General features: G+C 44.9%; 1 protein-coding gene across 5 annotated transcripts; it reads left to right on the forward strand.

Moving 5' to 3' along the window:
- Positions 1-1,695: 1,695 nt before the first annotated feature.
- On the forward strand, positions 1,696-21,014 carry C10H14orf93 (chromosome 10 C14orf93 homolog). 5 transcript variants are annotated; one of them, XM_027553304.1, is made up of 7 exons: positions 1,696-1,763; positions 11,943-12,760; positions 15,077-15,397; positions 18,841-18,902; positions 19,129-19,232; positions 19,896-20,008; positions 20,277-21,014. In XM_027553304.1, exons 2-7 carry the CDS (start codon positions 12,158-12,160, stop codon positions 20,694-20,696), a joined length of 1,623 nt encoding a protein of 540 aa, XP_027409105.1. In that variant the 5' UTR covers positions 1,696-1,763; positions 11,943-12,157; the 3' UTR covers positions 20,697-21,014. The 5 variants fall into 5 exon arrangements, with proteins under 5 accessions (XP_027409105.1, XP_027409103.1, XP_027409104.1 ...); XM_027553302.1 differs by having other exon boundaries at positions 1,705-1,763; positions 11,739-12,760; XM_027553303.1 differs by having other exon boundaries at positions 1,719-1,848.
- The last annotated feature ends 1,717 nt before the right edge of the window (positions 21,015-22,731 follow it).

Raw genomic sequence — 22,731 nt, forward strand, 5'->3', positions numbered from 1 at the left:
GAAATTACTAAAATATGGGAAACAATCAAGGTAGGGTTAAGCGCTGCTAACCTAAGTAAACATGAAGATCATGCTGATAGAAGAGAGAAGGAAGTGGTCTATGTTGATTCAAACAGCTGAAGAATGGATAAAAACTGACTAGTCTTGTTGCAGGGGGGAAGCCAGTTCGGACTCTATGTTGGAAACTATTTATTTGACTTGCTTTTATTATTATAATACTACTCAATGGTTTGTCTGGAGGATCCTGCCCCTCTGCTTGACTGTAAACTAAAGCCTTTGTTCAGCTCAGGGAGAGATAGTTTGTCCCTGCCCACCTGTGAATAGAAGAGATTAACTCACTCCTTCTGAAGGCTGGACATTCCCTTGGAGATGGTTTGCAAGACTGAAGACCCTTTCACTTTACTTCCCCACTGCATCTCCCTTTCTATTCTGTCTTTTGACTTTAGTGCCTCATTGCTTCTCTCTGATCTATAAAACAACCTGGCATCCAGCCCCCAATAAGATGGTTATCTTGAGGCACTAGCCTACCATCAGTTCTGAATATTCATTGGAAAGACTGATGATGAAGCTGAAGCTCCAATACTTCGGCCACCTGATGCAAAGAACTGACTCACTGGAAAAAACCCTGACCCTGGGAAAGACTGAAGACAGGAGGAGAAGGGGACGACAGAGGATGAGATGGTTGGATGCGTCACAGACTCGATGGACATGAGTTTGAGCAAGCTCTGGGAGTTGGTGATGGACAGGGACGCCTGGCGTGCTGCAGTCCATGGGGTCGCAAAGAGTCGGACACGACTGAGCAACTGAACTGAGTGTGCCATCTTCTCGGTGTGCCAGCTCCCCAATTAAAGTATGTTCCTTGCCTCAACACCTCCTCTCTCAGATTCATTAGCCTATCATGCCACGAGCAGAGAGAGCTTGGACTGGGTAACAGTCTGAGAAGAAGAGACAGGCATTATTACTCCAGGCAGATGAGACCACGTGAACAAAGGAATATTACAGAAGTGAAGAAGAGCAGTGGGAAATAAGTACAAACAGGGGCTTAGGACCTGCAGATTATGAGTGGTTTATAATGCAGGTATAACCAACCAGGTCTTCAAGCAGGAGGTAAAGGGAGACGATTTTAGGTTCTTGAGAATGCAGTGTTAACCAAATAGAGAAAAAATTTGGGGAGAAGATTGAGCAAAACCACGCCAGAAGTGTAAGGCTACTTTGCCTTTCCCCTGAAGGAGGGCACATACGTGTGTGAAGGTTCATTTAAAGGTGGAAGGGTTAACAACAGACGTGACTCAGAGAGTTCCACCTGGAAATCATGAACTCGCCCCACACACCGGCTGCCTGATGTTTAATCCTATTCTAGAATTTTACTGACTAGTTAACCGAATTTAGCAAACTGTCAGAGAAGGTGCTTACTGGACTGTTATTTATGCTGGTGACAAGGGCCAGGGTTCACTGGTAAAAAAACATGGGAAAGGGTGAGAGGAGGCTGAAAAGTGAAAGGAAGGGGAGAGAGGTGGGGAAGGTGCCAAGCAGGTCGCCCGGGTCGGAGAGGAAGGTGGCTGGGGTCGGGGGTCGAGCGGCCCTTAGGGGCCCCCTGGGGCCCGCGCCTCGGGCGCTGCGCGTGTGCTCGCGGGCGGGGCGCCCCGCGGCCGCCAATGGCCAATCCGGGCTGGCGTCCGGGGAGGGGCGGGGCTTGCTGGCTCGGGCTCCGCGAGTCCTCCTTTTTGCACACACACGAATACAAAGAGCCATACGACCTTCGGGTATCCTTTTTCCATTTTTTTTTCTCCTTAATCTTGTGTGTGTATTCAAGTTTTTTAAAAAATAGAGATCTGTGGCAGTGCTGGGGTGAGGAAACTGTTGCTAAGGGGAATGTGCGCTTTCCCCCATTTCTTTTTCTGTCTCTCTTCCTCTTTCTTTTTCCTGGTCAAGGTTTTAAATATACCAAGAAGTTGAGAAGCAGGATGGCCGTGTACAACTGTTTCCAGCCAAATTTATAGAGATTTTTTTTCTTTTTGCTATCACATTTTAAGAACTGGTAAATTTTTATAGTCGAGGGGTTTTTAAAAATTTAGCCTCTTGGGAAGTAGAGGTTTCTTTTTGAAGCCGGCCGAAGGGATAATGTAAATTTCTGCCACAGGCAACGTCGAAGTAAACAGATTTGAGGCTCCCTCACAGAGCTGTTTGCGTGCGTTTTACACACCCTCTTCCAGAACCAAAACCAAGTGGCTTGAATGTGGCAATTGTCCAAGGCCAATAGGTTAAAAATGTTTGTATTTTATAATTGTGACACTCATTTCCCTGGGGGAGGGGTCAAAGCCCTTTTTACAGTGTGTCTTACCCACATTTTCCATAAAGACTGTGTGTGTGTGTGTGTTTTGAAGCAAATAAGTTCGTTAAGATTTATCTTGGGGTTTTGTGCTTTGTGTATATGTACAGTGTGTATATGTGCCGTATCAGATTTTGTTTTTAAAAGCTACTGCCTTTGGTTTTATGTGTGCAAAGCAGCCCCTAGAATGTGGATTTTTTTTTCTTGTGTTCCCAAATGTGATCCAGACAGGATTTCATGTGCAAACTACAGCCTAGAAGAAATCCTATGCATAAAATTACTTAGGTATTTTGATTCTACGTGCATTTACTGTATTTTCTGCTTTTCTAAAGTATCAGCTTACTGAATAATTAAATAATTGCTAGGGAATACACAGTTCACGTGGCAACTGAGGGTAAGCAATTTATTGACTCTGTGGTTTAAAGCCTTCTTTAGTGACTGTTTTGCCTAAGTGGTTTTGCTTTTTATTGTCTCACGTTCCTAAATGTACAGCTGTGTATATTTTGGCCTTTATGTGTGGTTTGGTTGGTGTGTTCAGAAGGGAAGTTCTCTCTTGGCTTTTTGACAAAAATGGTCGTTTATAGGTTGGGATTTGTTTGAATAACTCCACAGCTGGCAAAATATCAGGAAAATAATCCAGTCAAGTCCAATTCTCTAAAACCGTTCTTGATGGTGGTGATGGGGGAGGGGCCAAGAGGAGGCAAAGGCAAATAATACATAGGAGGGATAAGAAATGCATTTGGTTACCGTGTTGCGTTTTTGGAATGAAAAACGTTCTCCCTAAGATAAGAGTCATGGACATAAGTGTATGAATTAGAGGGCAACAGGCTCAGAGCAGTACCTCCGGTTACAGGAGCCATTTTCTCACTTAATTGTTATAGAACCACTGTCTCCTATTAGGAGTCATACGGAAAGCGTATTCAAATCTGTATTGGCAGATTGGAGTGAAAGGATAGGAAATATATGGGGGTGATGAGGGAGAAACTAGAATGTCACAAATTAAATAGTGACCACGAGATAAAAAAAAAAGATCTACTGTAGAGTTGAAATTTCAGGAGAACAAAACCACTGTACGATTATAATACAATTCCATCCCCCAGCTTGCGTCCTACTCAGTTTCAAGCTGTATTTAGGACACCTAACAACGGCGATAAAACTATTTGTACAAGTCTTGACATTCACTGTAATGAATGCAGACTGTGAGCTCTCTGGGTTTCTTAGCTGTACTGAGTGCATTTCTATTCCCTAACAATACAAGTTAGATCAGTCTCAAATGTGGAGCATTCCACAAGTTTAGACCTGCATATCTGAAATCTAGTCAGAGTTTTAAAGTAGCCTTTGTGATGGCAGTAGTGCTGGGATTATTAATGGAATTTTGCTCTTTCTTATTCTTTTCCCCCTTCATTGTACGTCATCACGTATACTTTTTACCATCTCGGAGAAGTCAGCTCTTCTTAGAAAGGTGCACAGCCCAAGCCCCTGTCTTCCTAGGTTAATTGATTTTTACTAGGAATTTAGGCTCTTAGCCAGTCTTCTTGCTTTGAATTTGATGGTAAGAGAATTCCTCCCACGAATATATCGTTGGCTTGGCCCTCCTACCAAGGCAAAGCAAAAGCTAAAGTCGGTTGATTTTGCCCTGGCATCTGCGGGGCCCATAGCGATGAAAACTTACTTGAACTAAAGGCAACTGCTACCTTGCTAGTGTTATCTGAAAAATCTGTAGCTGAGGCCGGCAGGAATGAAAAGCCTTCCACCACCAAATGTATGAGGCCGATCTGTAGCCAATGTACCTATAATCGTGTACACGCAGCTCTATGAGCAGCAGGGAACAAAAGGGAGTAAACAAACAAAAAAATCAAGCTAAAGATGGCGTCGGGCGGCCTTGAAAAAGCCTCGCAGTCGTGTCCCTCCCTAAAGAGGCCCCTCCCCTCCCTGACTTGTTGCGTGATTGTGGATTGCGGCCAGTAAAGTCCCCGGCCTTGCTCCGCCCCATCGCCCAACCGCCAATCATCAGGAGCCTGGAGACTGGTGAGGCGGGGCCTCCCCGCGTGCGCGCGCTGGCAGGGTACACGAGCAGACACTGCTTTCCCTGGCAGTGAGCCGCGCGACTCGGAAAAGCCGAGGCGGCTGGAGCGGCGCGAGGGGCACACGCGGTGGGACACCAGTAGGGCAGCCAAAGCTAGACCTCCTCGGGAATTCCCCCGCCATCCTCAGCGCTTTCTTGGCCCCGTGGCAGTTACCCGCGGTGATCCAGCTAGATCTCCTCGGGTCAGTCGGCTGTCTGCGGCGCTGTGAGGAACACCCCTTCCTCGAGACCCCCAGGGCACACCGTCTACCCGGGGGCTCAGTGACGGGTCGCCCTGTCCCCTGCGGCCCCAAGGGAAGAGCTCGGCTCTGTTCCCCCTTTGCGCTGCTGCGCTCGCCCTACCTGTAGTTGAAACACTCTCTTCGGAAATGGTTCTGTTTTCCCTGGTGCCCACCTTGTCATCTTTGACTAATATTTAATCAGCTAACATTTACCAAGGGCTCGCTGGGCATACGACGCAACTTTGGGAGCTAGTTTTTCATTTTTCAGTTTCTCCGGAAATGCCGGAAGAGCCGTTTATGTCAGGTATATGGTTATGAAAACCTTACACCGGTCATTTTAATCTCACCAAGTTGCATTTTAGCAAATATAAAGAAAAGAGGCGGTTTAACACTGGGTTGAAAACTCTGGTACTACTATACAGATGTACTTGAAATTTTCGGATTATGTGAAATCCTTTTCTTAGGATCTCACTCTGCCCTCTGGGTCCACATCTCTTTTTTACCCCTAAAAAACAAGGTCTTAGATTTTCTTTGTTGATCTCTATTTGGGTCAGTGTTTCAAAATGTAGAAAAAGACTATTAATGATATTTCCTTGCCTGCTCTTGTGTGATAAAGAGCTCATCTCTGATAGAAGTAGATTTTTTTGAGAAGTGAGACATTTTTTAGCGGATGAGACATTTTGCACCTTCAGGTGGAGGAGCAGGGCTGACTGGCACAGCAGGAGGTTTAAGTGGCCATTTTCCTTTTTATTTCTTAAAATGAAGATTATGGTATGAATTGCTATGCTTTCAGTAATCGCATTTAAGGAAGTCCATTGCTGGCATGACCCTGAATGAGTCAAGGGCCCATTATAAAAACATTTATCTTCTGAGTGATACCATAGACTACACATCTATTAGAAAACTTTTATTTTTCCTAGTTTGGAGGTGAACTCAGTCATGCAGAAAATTCAAACTCAGAATGGGTTGAAGCAAGCAAGGGAGCTGCCAAGAGTATGATATATTTAGTTCTAACAAAAATACATGTGACTTGGGAGGAAATGGATAGTTAAGATTATGGACAGCCTTACCCTGAACTGTCTGTCCAAAGATGAGTTTTCATTCTTTATCTAAATATTTATGAAAAAATATCAGAAGTATTGAAAAGTACATTTTCTAGGCTTATTTCACATTATTAAAATTAGACTGATACTGATGAACCCAAACACAGATTTTATGCACGCTTAAGTTTGACAGCTGCTGTCATTTTGTGTTGGCAAGTCATCATAGGATTGAAGATCATTTTCTTAACATTCCAATTCTAAAAGTTGATAGCATTTTGCAAAAGGCATATATATTCTTCAGTGATGGTCAGTCTTAGTTCATTCCTCTTGAACAAAAATGCAAACTTGGTTTTAAAATAAATCAGCAATCTGAAATTGCAAAAGTTGACAGTATTAATGTTTAATAATAATGGTATAGACACTGCTTGGATAATTTATTAACCGTTGCTTTGCCAAACGTTCCATGGATTGCTTCGCAGGTATTAAACAGTTACACATTTTGAGAAGTATAATAAAGATACCAGAATAAATAAAGATACCAGAATAAAGTTTAGGTATGTTAATAACGTTGGCCGAGTTAAAGGGGCTCTGAAACTTTAAACTAGTTATGGAAAAAAGCAAGAATGATTATGTTAAGTCTGCAGTGTTAGAAAAGAAGGATTTAATAGGTTGTAACAGCAAATAATGCAGCACTATCTATAATGAAATTCTCTTATCAGTTTGAATTGTTCATACTGAGGAAGGTCCGTAAAAAAAGAATGTCTCAATAGCGTACATATTTGTCTTCATTGCGCCACATCAGTGAATCTTTGCCCCGATTCATCTTTTTTCTTCTCTGCTGACTCAGAGAAGAGCTCACCTGCCTTCCTTCTCACATTGGGAGGATCCTTGCTAGAAGAAAACCTAAATCCTTTCCTAATACGTTCATCCTTTCCTTTTTCACTGACCTTATTTTTTTTCTGCTTTTTAAATATACTGAGGCTGTAGTGCCTCTTCTGACTTCCTGCTTCCTTCCTTTCGTATCTATACTCTAGAAAACTTGACTTCATGTCTTGCTTCCATATTCTCTGCATCAATTTCTCTTTCATCTAATGCATAGTATTACTTCCACTACCAAAAAAAAAAAAACAAACTTACTAGTCAGTGCCAGTGACCATCACAGACAAATAACATGCATTTCCTTAATTTTCATCTTGTTTTAACCATTCTGCTGCACTTGTCACAGTTGACTAGACCCACTTTCTTGTTATTCTTTCTACTTTGGTGTTCCTAACACTTTTTATTCCATCTTACTGACCATTCTTTTTTAATGAAGACTCTTTCAAGGATTGGCTCCAAGTGCTGCCCTTGGCCCCTGCCGAGGACCTATACGTACTCCTTGGAGAGCTCGTTCACTCTCTGAGGTTCAAATTAACCTCCTGCTAAAGTTTCCAAGTCTGCATTCCAGCTCTGACCTTCCTCTGTTTTTGTTTTTCAGTCCTAGTCAGTTGCTTTCGGAACATTCCATTTAAAGCTGCTGCCATCAGTTTGATATTTTAACATGTTATATTAATACACATCTTTTCAAACATGCTGGTGCTGCCTCTCAGCTTCCTCATTTCTGTCAGTGTTACCATCTTCTGACCCTTAGGTTTACAGTCTTGAAGTTGTCTTAGCCAATCTCTCTATCCCGCATATTTATTAAGAAATAAGATCAGTCCTTTCTCCAGGGTGTTGAACCTTCATATTCACAAAAGTTCATTCTTATCACCTCTCTCCAGGATTAAACAGCCTTCTAATCTCTAACTGTTCCACTTTAAGTGCTAAGACAGAGGTCAGTAAACTATAGCACGTAGTCTTAAGTCTGGCATTACACCTGTTTTTGTTGGTTCCATGGGCTAAGAATGGCTTTTATATTTTTTTTAATATGAATATTAAAATTAATATTTTGTGACATTTCTGTATTAATAAATAAAGTTTTATTGGAACACAGCCATACTTATATTTATGTATCATCAATGGCCCCTTTGTGCTACAATGGGAAAGTCGAATGGTTGTGTCAAAAACCACATGGCCGGCAAAACCTAAGTTTCTTTAGTCCTTTCCAGAGAAAGGTTTGCTGACCCCTGACCTAGGAGTTTCCTTAACTTGGTTTTCAAAGCCCACTGTCAGCTCTCTGTACTTTGTATATAAGCCCTTTTGCTCTGACCTCTCACGTGTACCCTGTTAATGCTGTAATATTTGATTTTTTTCCTCTCACTCACCTTCTGTTCTTACCATGGTACCAGTTCATTCTACACCTTGCTCAAGTGTCAGTTGGAGACTTTTCTTTGATAAGACCCCTTTCTCACGTGATTTCATTCTGTTGATCTTTCTATAATTTTGAACTAACTCAAGATATTTCTATTCTGTACTATATTTTTAGCCACTTGTGTATATTTTGCTTTGTTCTTTAGACTTTAGTTCTCACATGTGCTGTAAGCTCCTTGTGTATAGGGACTTTATCTTCCTTTCTCTTGAGTACTTGGAGGTGGCAATCCATTTTGGTGACTCATCCTTTAGCATGGCCTTATATAGACAGAATTTTTAGAAACACTTGTTTTTATATATATAACTTGCTCTTCTTCTCTAATGAAGATATATGTAGCTAATGATATTAGCATTTTAAATTGGTATCTGGTTAGTAAATGTAATTGTGAAATGTTCCTGTAATACCTGCCAACCCCAGTTTCCTTATCTTTTTATTCAGGGTCTTAGAGGTTATGTGGGAGACTCTAGCAAGACCCAGGGAAACTAAATCAGAAATGATGTCCATAGATACCCCAAAAGAGTCATTTGAATGCCCGCTGTGCTACACTGCACTGTACCAGGTTTTTATAGACAGAGTGATTCAAGAAGACATGTATTTGTTGCCCTGAAAGTAGCATTCTAAAATGGATGAAGTTAGGTAATACCCAAAGTTGAAAAGCAGAAAGAAACTGAGGGACAGAATTGTAGAGCAGGTTAGTATCATGATATTTTATGTCAACACAAATATGAATATATATTTAGTACATTAAAAACGAGCAGAGTTGGGAATTCCCTGGTGGTCCAGTGGTTAGGACTCCGAGCCTCCACTGCAGGGGGCACAGGTTCCATCCCTGGTTGGGGAACTAAGATGTTATATGTAGCACAGTCAAATAAATAAACAAAATTAAAAATGAGTAAAGTTGAACAGTATCGTTAGTCTAAAGCCAGGTCATGATAGCAAGTAGTTACAAATACTGTTTTCTCAATTACCTTTCTAATTTGCATCATAAAAGGTTTTGTACTGATAAAAGGCATCTTTGTAGACTTGAATTAATTTCTTACAAATTTGGTATTGAATTTAGAGGGGAAGCTCCCCAAATTCTATTTCAAGCCATTGCCTTTTTTTTTTTTTTCCAAAATGAGGACATCAGCATGGATGTTCAAGATAGGAACACAAAATGTTTCAGGAATCCAGCTGTTATGTGTGGAGCACTGACTATGTGCCAGCACTCTGTTGGTGCCTTTATTATAAATAATCTTCACAAAAACACTCCAAGTGGGCAGAGAGGAGGTAGATAGCCCCAGAGAACACTGAGGCCCAAGTTCAAATAGCCCTTAAGTGGTACCGCATGATGAGAACCCTATTTTTTATTTTATTTACTTATTTATTACTCCCATCTCAGTGCTGTTTTGGGAAGATGACCTAAGAAAGACCGTTTAAAGGGACAGAAGGGCTTGAGACAGGTACAAGGCCAGCAGGGGAGAAGGCCCCCTGTAAGAAAGAGTATCTGGGGCAAGAGTGTAGCAGTTGTCAGTTTGATTGATCCCAGGAAGCATACCTACGCAGAGTCCCAACCTGATGCACCTTCGTTTTTAAAAAAATTTTTTTAAAGTGAGGTTTATCTGATGTACAATATTATAGGTTACAAGTATATAATACAGTGGTACATAGTTTTTAAAAGTTGTACTTCAGTTATAGTTGTTATAAAAACTTTAGCTACGTTCCCTGTAAAGTATATTCTTGTAGCTACGTTCTTCTGTAAAGTACATTCTTAGGCTTCTCAGGTCCCGCAGCGGTAAAGAAGCTGCCTACCAATGTAGGAGACTCGGATTTGATCCCTGGGTCAGGAAGATCCCCTGGAGTAGGAAATGGCAGCCCAGTCCAGTATTTTTGCCTGGAAAATTCCATGGACAGTGGAGCCTGGCATAGTCCATGGAGTTTCAAAGAGTTGGACATGACTGAGTATGCACATACGCACATATCCTTATAGCTTATTTTATACATTACTGATTTATTAAATTTTGGGGGGTATATTCCCTGGTGGTCCAGTGATTATGACTCTGTGTGCTGTCACTGCCCAGGGCCTGGGTTCAATCCCTGGTTGGGGAACTAAAATCCCACAAGCTGAGTGGTGCTGCCAAAAAAGTTTTTTAACTGAATTATAGTTGATGTAAAATATTACATAAGTGGCAGGTCTTAATTTCTTACTGTACAAATCCTAAACCCAAGTGAGCGATCATTTGTATATTATCATTTACATAACTTTCTTTTTCTTACGGCATCCACGTTTCAGGTTAAACTCTGTGCATGATGTTGGTTTTAAAAAAGTTAAAACCCCACAGGAGCGTGTAGGCCCTTATTTAAGAAGGAAAAGGATATATTAATGATTCATTCATAATTGACTTGGGAATTGCTTAGTGCTTTCCTTTAACCTTTAGTTTTAATTTGGCTTTAACCTTTAGTTTTTTAGGTTTAGCTCTGCTTTCCAGTGACTCTAATGACAGAGAAGCAGTAAATGGATTTGAGTTAACGTTATTTCAAGAAGTGAATATCTAGCACAGAAAAGCATTTCTTCGATATAAAGGGTAGAAAGAGCAAATTAAAGACTATTCTTTAATAACCAAATGTAATTAAAATGCATTGTCAGATTTACATTTTAGTACCTCAGAGGCATTGATATTGCCTATTTCTGAAATGAGATTGCTGATTCAAAAAAAAAATAAAACCCCAAATTTCTGTATGTGGGAAATTCTCCTAACCTCCTCCTCTCCTTTTAATTGTGGTGTTATAATATAATTTACAGGGTAAGATAGAAATGTATCTCTTGAGGAAATTGTAAACATAAGATTTTGTCATTTAGGGAGCTTCAGGCAGAAAGATTCTTTTTTTCTATAATCAAGTGTCATTTAGAAAATGACAATATGAAGTTCCTTGGAGTGTTCTCAGTGGTACAAACCCTCCCACACTTTTTTCCTTCTTTTTTTCCTGGAGTTTTAGTCGTTTAACTACAGTGATTCAGAGGAGAGGCAGTTTGGTTTATCATTGATATTCTGATCTCTCTTTTTGGGGACTGGTTGTGTGGGCAGAGTGGCAGCATGGAGCTACTTAGAAACTCCCATTCAGCTCTGCCGCTCCCTTAAGCAGCATGAGAAGTGGAGATGAGGGGCCCTGGAGGTGATTTTTCTGGGCTTCCAGCTGGAGCATTCAGAACAGTTAGCTTCTATTGCAGAGGCTGGAGGCCCAGGTGTACAAAGTGTGAGAGTAGGGGTCTCTGCAGCCCTGATTAGGGAAGCTCAGTTCTCCCATCCAGGTTTTCCTTTCATTTCCCTGCCCATCCCCAAAGCATTAATGATATAATAGTGTGAGGTTGGCAGCATCTTGGGGGCTGCATTGATTGGCCTCTTCCTCATTTAGGAGTCTTACTCTGAGTGCATCTGTATGCAAATTATAGAGACCGTAGAATCATCATTCTTTATGTCAACAAAAAGTGGTATCAGTTTAAGAAAAAAATCACATGCACACTAGATTGAAAGTAGCAATAACTGGTTTCTGCTGTCTTCCCCTGACCTTGAAAAAGATATATAAGTTCTCTACATATCTCTTCCCTGGCCCTGGGTTAATATGTGTTTCCTAGAGCTGTTGTGTGAATGAGATTAACCTACGTGAAGTGTTCTGAACTCCTTAAGGAATGATGTCAAAGCAATAAAATGCAATACTGTTATTACAGCCAAGATAGAGAGGCGGAGAAGACAGATCTACATTTTCTTCCTTAATCTTCTAATCTTTCCAGATGCCCGTGGGTCCTTTAGAGTCCCCTCTCTGTTCCTTAGTGTTGGAGTGGTGGGGGGTTTCATGCCTTCCACCCTCTGAAACCAAGTTCCTCGGGAAGGCCTTCGTGGGCCCACCCTATGGGGAAGGGGTGAGGGTGACCCCCCAGTGTGGGGGACTAGGGCAGCCCAGGATCTGCACAGAGAAGGCCCTCTCCACTCTGCAGGACGAGAAGAGGCAGCCATGGACTGTGTGCGCCTTCACGGCTAGCCCACTGCTCCTTCAGAGAACCTAACCCCGGGTGCCCAGGCTCCTCTGACCACCCTCCATGAGGAAGGAAAGTGAATCCAGAGAGGCCAGCGCTTCCTGCGGTCCGGTCGGCTGGGGACACTTTTGGAGCAGTCCAGGAGCGTGAGCACCGCCCTTCCCGCCTCGACAACCATGTCCTTCAGCGCCACCATTCTCTTCTCCCCTCCCAGTGGCAGCGAGGCCAGATGCTGCTGCTGTGCGTGTAAGAACGAGACAAGCGGGGCCAGCTCAGGCTGTCAGGGCGGGAATCCTCCTCCCAGCACCCCGATCACGGTGACGGGACACGGTCTGGCCGTCCAGAGCTCCGAGCAGCTCCTGCATATTATCTACCAGCGGGTGGATAAGGCCGTGGGTCTGGCTGAGGCGGCGCTGAGTCTCGCCAGGGCCAACAACGAATTGTTAAAACGACTCCAGGAGGAAGTGGGTGAGCTGAGGCAAGGGAAGGTGCCCGCCGCGGATGAAGACAGGGAGAGTCGGGAACACGGCTCCCCGCTGGAGGAGCCCGGGCCCCTCAAGGAGAGCCCCGGGGAGGCCGGCAGGGCCGTGCCGCCGGCTGTGGAGGAGGAGTGTGACAGTGTGGGCAGTGGCGTGCAGGTGGTGATCGAGGAGCTGCGGCAGCTGGGAGCGGCCTCGGCTGGGGGGCCCGGACCCTTGGGCTTCCCGGCAGCTCAGAGAGATGTGCGGCTCCCGGGATGCGCCCTGACTGCTGGCGAGGGGCCCCCGATGCTCAACCCCGTGAGTACACAGCACAGGACAGGAGCCGAGCTGCTCCCTGTGCCCTTCCTGGCCTTCCTCTCTTTCTCTCTCCTCTCCATCCTTCAGCCTTTCTTTTGGTGGTATCAGTGATGCAACAGCAGGGTACCCAGTTTCCTTTGTCGTCAGGGAGAGTTAGCCCTCTGTTTTTTTCTGACCCCGTGGCCTTTCTGGTAGAAGGTCATTGCTGGCATGAGTGGCATCGGGGCTGCCCTGCCCTCCCACTCTGTTGTGCCGCATGGCACCTTCTCCACAGCTGCCTGACAGCTCCATGGGCTCTGCCTCTCCTGGCGAGGATGCCTGCCATGCAGACGACTCATTCATATTTGATCACGGGCCCTCTGCTTGCCAAGAGGAATTCAGGACTAGGAGAGAGATGGGGATGTGAGGAGAGAGAGGCAGAGGTGGGGAGGGAGAGCAGGGAATGAGGGAGGGAAAGGGCAAAGCTGGTAGCCAACAGGTTCAAGAAGGGAAAGAGGCCATTGGAAATGAAGGGTTCAGAAAGGAGAAAAAGTGGAGACAAAGAGCAGAGGAGAAAGATGAACCTAAGTGGAAGAAGATTTGATGCAAGGGAGAGAATATGAGGTAAGGTAGGAGGGAGGTAGAGGAAAGGAAATAAAATGAGGAAAAATGGGCAGTCGAGAGTTTACCTAAGAGGATAATAACGCATACGGAGGAAGAGGGAAGCCAACGAGCCTGTTTTGTGAGCCGGAAAAGACATAGAAATACACTGATATTTCAGCTTCTTTACTGCTCAGGGCCATATGAGCAGGAAAATCCTGGCTGAGTCGAGTAAAAACCGAAGAATGTCACATGGAAGTCTGGAAAGGAGATGGAGCAGCTCTAGAGATCTCAGAGATGTGAAGCTAACAGATGTGTTGCCACTTGAGAGACAGTGGGAGGTCTGTCAGCTCCCATCCACCCTCTCCTCCACCGCGTCCTCCTTCTGCCCTCTGTCTTTTCCTCCACCCCCAACGACAAGGCCTAGACACCCAGGAAAGAGTAGAGCAGCAGAGCAGGGGGGCTGAGACTCTGAGCCCATCTGCTGGATCTGAGCAATGAAGGCCGCCTCCAGGGTCATACTGAAACTGGTCACTGCTCCACCAAGGCCTAGCCGCACGGGTGGGTGATGGCCCCGAGGCTCGCCCCAGTCTGCCCGGCCAGGGACTAGACTTGGTTTGGGGCTGTTGGAGGAGCTGCTGGGAAGGTGGGAGGAGGCAGGGAGGCACCAGGCCCGGCAGTGCCCTGAGCTGTGGTTCTTTCTGGCAGGGAAGGCTTCCAAGCCGACAGGATGGAATTAGATTTCACAGCACAGAAAGCAGCTCACAGGTCTATAAATCTCAGCCTCCTCCCCCGCTTCTTTCTGTGTTTTTTCCCCCACTTTCACTGTTTTGTTTTCCTGGCTGCAGAAATCCCCCTCCTTTCTTCTCCTCTCCCTCTCTCCCTTCCTCCCTCCTTCCTTCCCCTACCCTGTGTGTCCTTGAGTGAGGGCACAGGCAGGCAAGCCGATGTCAGGGCAGCGACTGTCAGATGTAGCCAGGGCAGGATCAGGGTGAGGGCACCTGCTGGACCCGCAAAGGGAAGAGGTCAGGGCATGGGGAGGGGGAAGGCAGTACCAGCCTCTCTAGAGGTTTCTGACTTTATATCTCCCTCCTTTGCTCCCATTTTTCTATTTCTCCTTCTTGTTATTTTATTTTCTCACTCCTCTTGCTTGGTTTTCTTATCATCGCTTTCTCCCTCAATCCCTTTCAAGCAAAACACTTACCTAGCTACCTAACCTATACTCAGGTGCAAAGCATCAATGACTACTCACAAATAGAGCATCAGAAACAAGCCTTGTCCTTACAATCAGTCCTGTGGTAATGACCCAAGATGAGAGGCCCCGTTAAGTGAAAGTTGCTCAGTTGTGTCTGACTCTTTGTGACCCCATGGATTCTAGCCCGCCAGGCTCCTCTGTCCATGGGATTTCCCAGGCAAGAATACTGGAGTGGGTAGCCATTTCCTTCTCCAGAGGATCTTCCCAACCCAAGGATGGAACTGAGGTCTCCTGCATTGCAGGCAGATTCTTTACTGTCTGAGCCACCAGGGAAGCCCAAGAAGCCCTGTATCTGCAAGAAATATTTGCCCCACGCTCCCACCGGAGTCCCAGAGAAACAAGCCATGAACCACTGAAGACTGGGCTAGACTCCCCCCTGTTCCCCACTCCTGTTCATCATACTTACCAGTGAATGACAGTTGACCAGGTTCCCACAAGCCCGGCTGGCTAATAGAGTTTTTTTTTTTCCCGTATGTTCTTAGCTGGTGGACGATTATGTGGCCTCTGAAGGTGCAGTGCAGCGGGTGCTGGTGCCTGCTTACGCCAAGCAGCTTTCACCAGTCACACAACTGGCAATCCAGCGGGCAACCTCAGAGACCGGGCCAGAAAATGGAACCAAGCTACTGCCACCCCGCCCTGAGGACATGCTCAGTGCTGCTGCCACCCTGGAAGGGCCTTCGGAAGAGTCAGGCCCTGGGGGAACTGGGGAGCTGAGACAGTCTCTAGGGTTCACTGCTTCCCCATGCAGGACCAGAGGGAGTGGGCAGAAGAACTCCAGACGCAAGCGGGATCTGGTCCTCTCTGTGAGTGAGCTCAATTGCTATACATTTTTCTTCAGTTTGGAGAGATAAGTGAAGAGTGAAATGTGGGTTGATTTTAAACATCCCATGGGGAATGAATGGTATCCTGAAGCCTGCTGGAGTGGGAAGGGCAAGAAGGAGACAGACTGTTCCCTAGCCCCAGGGACAGACAGTCCCTTTGCTATCAGTGGAACTTGTTTAGGCTTTTCCGGATAGATTGATATCTTCCATTTAAAGATAAGGGAATTATGTCCTGTCTCCTGGTGATCTCATAATTCTGATGGGAAGATCTTTATGGAGTTCAGCAGATTGACTGCAGCAGGATAGCATGGAAATTGCCTGCAAATAACCAGTGTTCAAGGCAAGCAGCAAGGGGCCCCTTGGGCAGAAAGGCCAAGGTGTCCTGAGGTGGTCCCATCCCCCAAAGATGCAGAGGACCATTAGACACTCAGCTCAAGGATAAAGGTTAGAAGATTCTGGTGATTCTCAGAGCTCTTGGCAGGGAAGGTACTGGCCCGAATCAGTTTTGCCTGAAACCTTACAGTGGCTTGGAGCCCTAGTGCATCCCTAAACAACCCCACCATCTACAGGATTCCCCGCCCCAACCCCAACCCCGTTATCCAGCGTCATTAGAGTCGAGGTTGAGAAACCCTGTTTTAGGGTGACTACAGACCTTTGGATCAGCTCTGTCATCCAAGACGTCTTTCTAATGGAGACTGTAATGGGTCTCCATTCTCTGGATAATAGCTTATGAGGTAACCTGAGAGTTCTGGTCAAGGGTGGTGGTCACCACTGACATCCAGAGAAATCTCATCAGAGTATAGAACCCACTTCTCCTTGTTACAGCCTTAGTAAAGATTGACAGCGGCTGACTACCATTTATACCTCCTTTATTTATGTTACTTCTTTCTCCTTTTTTCTAAGATATCCTACTCTTTTTCTTTGATTTGTTTTTACATTGATATTTTTTTCTCCCTTCCAGAAGACACCATTCATAATCAGTATCAACTGATCTCTAATCTTTATTTCAGATTTTGGTTATGTTTAATGCCATGTCACTTATCAAGAATGGGGAGTAGGTTTAGTTTCTCTGTCATGGATTTCTAATCCAACAGGACACTGTTGTTGCCAGTGGCAGAAATGGAGGCTTATACCTAGAAATACATTTCAAGAGAATTCCCCTGAAGTCTTAGTGTTCAAATCAGAATATATGTGTGATAATTACAATTTGCATAAAATCAGGGTTTTCTTGGTCAGTTCTATTCCTCTTGTGCCTACTGCCTACTGTGCGAGGTCTAGTGGTGAGGCCGGGCTTCCTCCTGCCCTCTGGAGGGCTTGGCACGGTGCCTTCTGGGAAGCATGCTCAGCCATCATGCTCCATGTTGTAGGATGTGAAGAGGGGCAAGTGGACCAGTCAGGGAGTCTTGCTGCCCATCACAGAGAAAGATATAAAATGTTCTTGTGTGAGTCTGTAGGTTCAGAGGGAGAGGGATGGTTGCAGATCTTCACTGTTCCAACCTTTAGCTCTGGGAAGGAATCTGAGAGGCATTTCTCCAATCTGTTGAGGCTGCTGTGGGTTGCTGCTCTGCCAGGGATCCAAAAGGTCCAAATCAGAACCTTAATTCCTTGGACTGCTGCAGATCCAGCCACCCATTGGAGAAATTATTTATTTTTAGCTTGCTCGGGAGGCAGGTGAGCCAGCATCCTTTAGTCTTAACACTTATTATTGGCTAGAGTATTTTCCCTTTTCACTTCAAGCTTGGTTTGATTTTTATCAGCTGATCTCTTCCAAGTCAATTGAATTGGAAAGCTATGCAACTCCTCCTCCATCTTTTTTCTTTCTTTGCAACTCTTTCAAATTCTTTCTGAAGCATTCACCCATCCCCTTGTGATTTCTCAAGTTTGGACTTCTAAAAGGTAAAATAACTATATCAGATATGAAGCTAGTACAACTCTTTTTTTTATAGAGTGGAGAACCTAGTCATAAAGAGTTAACAGTAATTTCCTAAGTTGATATGGTGAGTCAGCCATAGGAGTAAGAAGCGAAATTGGGCATTTCTGAATACAAAGCTGAAATCCTGAGATCAGCATCCCATCAGTTTGGGACTGGGTAATTTCCATTGACTAAAAGACCTTGGGATGAAAATATAATCAGAAACAGCAAAACTAAATTTAATAGGAAGAAATGTAAAATCCTGCATTAGAGTACAAAAAAACACAAAACAGTTGGAGAAGGGTGGAAATAGTAACCTGTGTGAAAAATGGACTTGAGATGACTACAGGCTCACTATGAATGAACCCTGTGACACTGAGTAGTGATGGGGTTGCTAAGAAAGGTAACAGCGTCTTGGGTTTCATTCCTAGAAGTTTAGAGTTCTACTCAGGGAAGTAATGGTCCCTTTGGCCAGACCTCAGTGGCTGAGTTAGATTCAGTTCCAGGTGCCATGTTGTAAGAGGAACACTGGCAAACCAGAGCGTCATAGTTTCATGAGGAGTCTGCCTGGCAACTATGTCGTGAGGACCGGTTGAAGGACTTGGTGTTTAGACCAGATAAGAGAAGACCTCAGGAGAACATGGAAGCCGTCCTCAAATACTTGAGGTACTATTAGGGCAAAACTGGGGTCAGATTTTGGAGTATCTAAGGCAATTTTTTTTTTTTTTTAACAATTAGAGATGTTCATAGTAGCTGAGTCAAAAACTAGTGAGAAGCCATCATTAAAGTTATGTAAGCAAAGCTGAAAGATAGCCTGTTTAATGATGTAAACGGATGGTTGGGTGACAGTGTCTCCAAGTTCCCTTTCATTTCACATTTCTGTTATTTCAGGTTTGTGTTTTTTTGACCATGATATGAGGACCCCTGGGATTTCCGGTAATGTGCAAAGGCATATACCTGGGACATTTTCCTGGGTCACCAATTTTACTAGAAGATTTTGGGAGACATTTTCATGTTAAGAGAAATACAAAATGGCAGACCACTCCAGTATTCTTGCCTGGAGAATCCCACAGACAGAGAAGTCTGGCAGGCTACAGTCCATGGGGTTACAAAGAATCAGACATGACTGAGCTACTGACTGACTAAAGGGGCTTCGAGAAATGTCTACTTGAAGTAGCCCTGTTGTATATTTGCTCTCTCCTTGCTATTAGAAGTATGTTTGTGGAAATGTTTGAAAACCTATATTCTAGTGATCATACTCCCTGAGAACAAGAGTAAGACCCGGAATAATTCTGAAAGCTCCACATAAATTAAATGAAAAGGAAAAAAAGTGGGGAGGGGGTGTCCATTAGAGACACTAACATGGGTAGGCTCTCTGGCTAAAAAAGGGCATCAGCAGAAAATGGTACCTAGGCTATGGGCAAGATTCATGCAGAAAACCCCATAGGGACCAGAAAAGGGTTTCATCACATTTTTTCCTGGCTTGATTCTGTGTTTTGTTTGTTTCCCCTAGAAATTGGTCCATAATGTGCATAACCACATCACCAATGACAAGAGATTCAATGGGTCTGAAAGGTATGATCCTCTTGAGGGAAAAGATCATAAGGAACTTTGCCAAGGAGAGGGAAGTAGAGGGGGGCTGCTCCAATATAATACTTAGGCTAGGGCTTCCACCTCACCATTGCGCTTTGTGTCGTGCCTTAGGCCATGGAGGACTTTCCCACAAAGCTGATTAGTGGAGGAATCTCTGTCTAGCTTTTAAAATGCTGACTGTCTTATTTACTTTCTTCTCTTGCGGCAGCATCAAGTCCTCTTGGAATATTTCCGTAGTGAAGTTCCTTCTGGAAAAGCTCAAGCAAGAGCTGGTAACAAGTCCCCACAATTACACTGACAAGGAGCTGAAAGGTGAGAAAGACCGAGTTAACTTGCACCCCAGCCTTTCATCATCCCCTGTTCCTGACCAGAGGAGAAGAGGCCTATGGAGATGATTTAGGTGGTTTTGAAAATAGTGGACTTAAAAAATTGGTTTTGGCTATTTTTTCACCTAGGATTGTCTTTTTATTCCCTTTCTCAGTCTGAAATGAAAATGGGAGAAGGAAGGGGCTAGAACACCATCATGCATGATGCTTATACAGAGCCCAAGTCTTGGGTATTATGAAAAGGAGGTTAGAATCCAGGCCTCCCCTTTTGTCCCTACATATCGAGTCCTGGGTTTCCTACTTCTCGTGCCCTTCTGTTATTTGTCTGTAGCATTAAGAAAGTGTCTGCTGAAAAAGTACTTGGGATCTGCTGTCAGCCGAGCAGAATGGGGTAGGTTTGACTGTGGTTGGGGGAGGGGAGTTGCAGAAGCATCAGAGTTGTCTTTTTATAGTGAGAGGAGTTCCTGTTAGAGATGTAGAGGGGCAGAGAGAGCTACACCAGAGAGGAAGGAATAGATGCTGATGGATATGCCCAGAAAGCCCATTGTGTAAAAGTGGTTCTCCCCTCTTCCACCTGGTAGTGTTACAGCAAAAATAAAAGGGGCTGAGGACCTCTGCTCTCTGCTGCCTCCCTTCTCCCCCCCACCAGGAGCCTGTGTAGCCTACTTCCTTACTAAGAGGCGTGAATATCGCAACTCCTTAAACCCCTTTAAAGGCCTGAAGGAGAAAGAGGAGAAGAAACTTCGAAGTCGCAGATACCGGGTAGGTTTCTAGGCTTTCCTTTCAGAAAAGATGCTAAACTCTAAACCCTAATAAGCCACAGTGGGAGGGTGTGGCCTCTGAGAACAGGATTGAGTGGAGGAGAAGGAAGACAGGAGCCAATTCTCTAAGATCTGATTTGGGTTCTCTTGGGAACTTAGTTCTCTCAGGCACAGATTTTTCACAGCTTTCCTCCTACCCAAACCCTTTCCCCAAACCTAATGCGTGGTTTGTTGCTCTCCCTAACCTCTGTCCTGGGCTCCTACCTTAGCTTTTTGCCAACCGATCCAGCATCATGAGGCATTTTGGCCCTGAGGACCAACGTCTATGGAAGGATGTGACAGAGGAGCTGATGTCAGATGAAGAGGACAGTCTTAATGAGCCAGGTGTCTGGGTGGCCCGGCCTCCCCGTTTCCGGGCCCAGCGCCTCACGCAGCTCTGCTACCACCTGGATGCCAACTCTAAGCATGGCACCAAAGCCAACCGTGTATATGGGCCTCCCTCAGACCGTTTGCCTTCTGCTGAGGCCCAGCTTCTTCCACCGGAACTTTATAATCCTAATTTCCAAGAAGAGGAGGATGAGGGAGGTGATGAGAATGGCCCTGTCTCCCCATCTTTTGACCAAGCCCACAAAACCTGCTGTCCAGACTTGAACTCATTCATTGAAATCAAGGTGGAAAAGGATGAGTGAGATCTAAAATCAAGAATAACTCTGGCATATGCCACTCCCCATGTCCCTGAAAGGGGTGGCCACAGGGCTTCCCAAAATGAGATGTCTTCTGCAGTCTGAGGAAGCAAACCCGCCTCTCTTAACACAGTCTCCGCTGGAAGTAGAAGCTAGCAGCTCTGGTGGGATAAAAGGACTTATTTTCATGGGGGGAAAAACACCCCCCACTGTGAATGGCAAGCCAGAAAATGCTTATTCCTAAGCATAAACAGTGCCTCGGAGGAGCCTAGGATGAGAAAAGGAGGAGTATGGGTCAAAGAAACAGGCCTTCTTGACATGTGCCCTGGTCTCTGAGTTGTTTTTTCTGCTAGTTTCACTCAAAGCTCTGGGGAAGCAAGTGGCCCTGGTGGTAGCTTCGACTTCCCCCAATTGCTGGTCTTGCTCTGCAGTGGAGGCAGCACAGCACCAGGCCGGGGTAATACTCCCACCTGGTGGACAGTTTCAGTCATGGACTTGATGCTTCTGAGCAGAGCACAAGCTCCGTACCTATTTGGGAGTTGGGATCTAGAAGTAATAGCTATTGTTTATTCAATTATCAGAGAAGGCAATGACACCCCACTCCAGTACTCTTGCCTGGAAAATCCCATGGACGGAGGAGCCTGGTGGGATGTAGTCAATTATATAAGGAAGCATTTATTATTCCTGCCTTACACATGAGGAAATTAAGGTTTAAAGAATTCCTATGTCTCACCAACAGCTGCTTTCCCACCGTGTGACCAAGCAGTATATGCAGCTTGGTAGCTATTTCTTAGTTCTGTCAGCCAAACTATTTTGAAGAAGGTGGTGTATGTGGGTTTGTGTACGCATAAGCACAAATTCAGAACATACACACAAACACAGAGAACGTGTGCATTTTTGGATAAACTGAGACATAAACATGGCTTTCTCTTTGTTCAGTCCGTCATATAACATATGGACTGCTTACTAGGTGTCAGGTACTGTGCTAGGTGCTGTGGATACTCTGTTGAACAGGCTAGATGCTGAGCAGTTTTATCATTTAGTCAGGAAACCAGGCATTTAAGTAGGCAATGAAATGAACTGGGATAAATGTGATGATGGGGGCGTGTATGTGCCATGGCTGTGTACCACAGGGGTAGCTAACTTGCTCTGGTGGTCTGGCAAGGCTTCTCAGAGGAGTGTTTAGACTGATGCTTGGAAGACGAGGAGGAGTTAACCAGGAAGGAAGAGGAGGCAGAGAGAGTGTTCCAAACCTAGGGAAAACAGCAAGTACAGAAGTCCAGAGGCAAGAGAGAGCGCAGTTCTGCTGCAGAACCATTTGGGGAGGGGATGATGCCGAGAGAAGAGAGTGGAGGGGCAGACAGACTCTGTAAAATATTTATTTTTGGCTATGCCACAGGGCTTACAAGATTTTAACCTCTCCCAACCAGGGATGGAAACTGGGCCCTTAGCAGTGAGAGCATGGAGTCTTAACCACGGTCAGTGAATTCGCTCGTTGACAAGTTTTTAACAAGGAAATAAGATGATCAGTTTTGTGTTTCTGAAGAATCACTTCACTTCAGTGTATACAATGGATGGGAAGGAGAGAAAGCCTAGGCAGGGAGACTTCTGCAGTGGTCCAGGAGAGAAAAGATGGTGGCCTGAGATACAGGACACATACATATAGTAGTGATGAGGAAAGGATAGGTTTGAAAGATACTTCAGAAGCAGAATTGATAAATGGTGATAGGATTCAGTGGGATTTGAGGTTAAGGGAGGAGGACATAAGGTTGATATTCAGGTTTCTGGCGTAAGTAGCTAAGTGGTTAAAAAAATGGTATCATTCACTCAGGAAATGCTGGAGGAGCCAGTTTTGGGAGGCAGGGAAGGTGAGGTCAGTTTAGAGTGTTGTGTGCCTTTGAGACAACCAAGTAAAGATGCTACTTGTCAGCTGAGTTTTTTAAGTCCAAGAAGGTCTGGGCTAGAGAGGTGGATTTGGGAATCACCATTGGAGAAGGAAATGGCAACCCACTCCAGTGTTCTTGCCTGGAGAATCCCAGGG

This window comes from Bos indicus x Bos taurus, chromosome 10 (assembly GCF_003369695.1).
Source record: "Bos indicus x Bos taurus breed Angus x Brahman F1 hybrid chromosome 10, Bos_hybrid_MaternalHap_v2.0, whole genome shotgun sequence".
Taxonomy (NCBI): domain Eukaryota; kingdom Metazoa; phylum Chordata; class Mammalia; order Artiodactyla; family Bovidae; genus Bos; species Bos indicus x Bos taurus.

Coding starts and splice junctions, on each gene's coding strand:
- C10H14orf93 (XM_027553304.1), top strand. CDS start 12,158: ATGTCCTTCAGCGCCACCATTCTCTTCTCCCCTCCCAGTGGCAGCGAG. Junction 15,398..18,840: donor AGCGGGATCTGGTCCTCTCT/GTGAGTGAGCTC, acceptor TGTTTCCCCTAG/AAATTGGTCCATAATGTGCA. Junction 19,233..19,895: donor CACTGACAAGGAGCTGAAAG/GTGAGAAAGACC, acceptor CCCCCCCACCAG/GAGCCTGTGTAGCCTACTTC.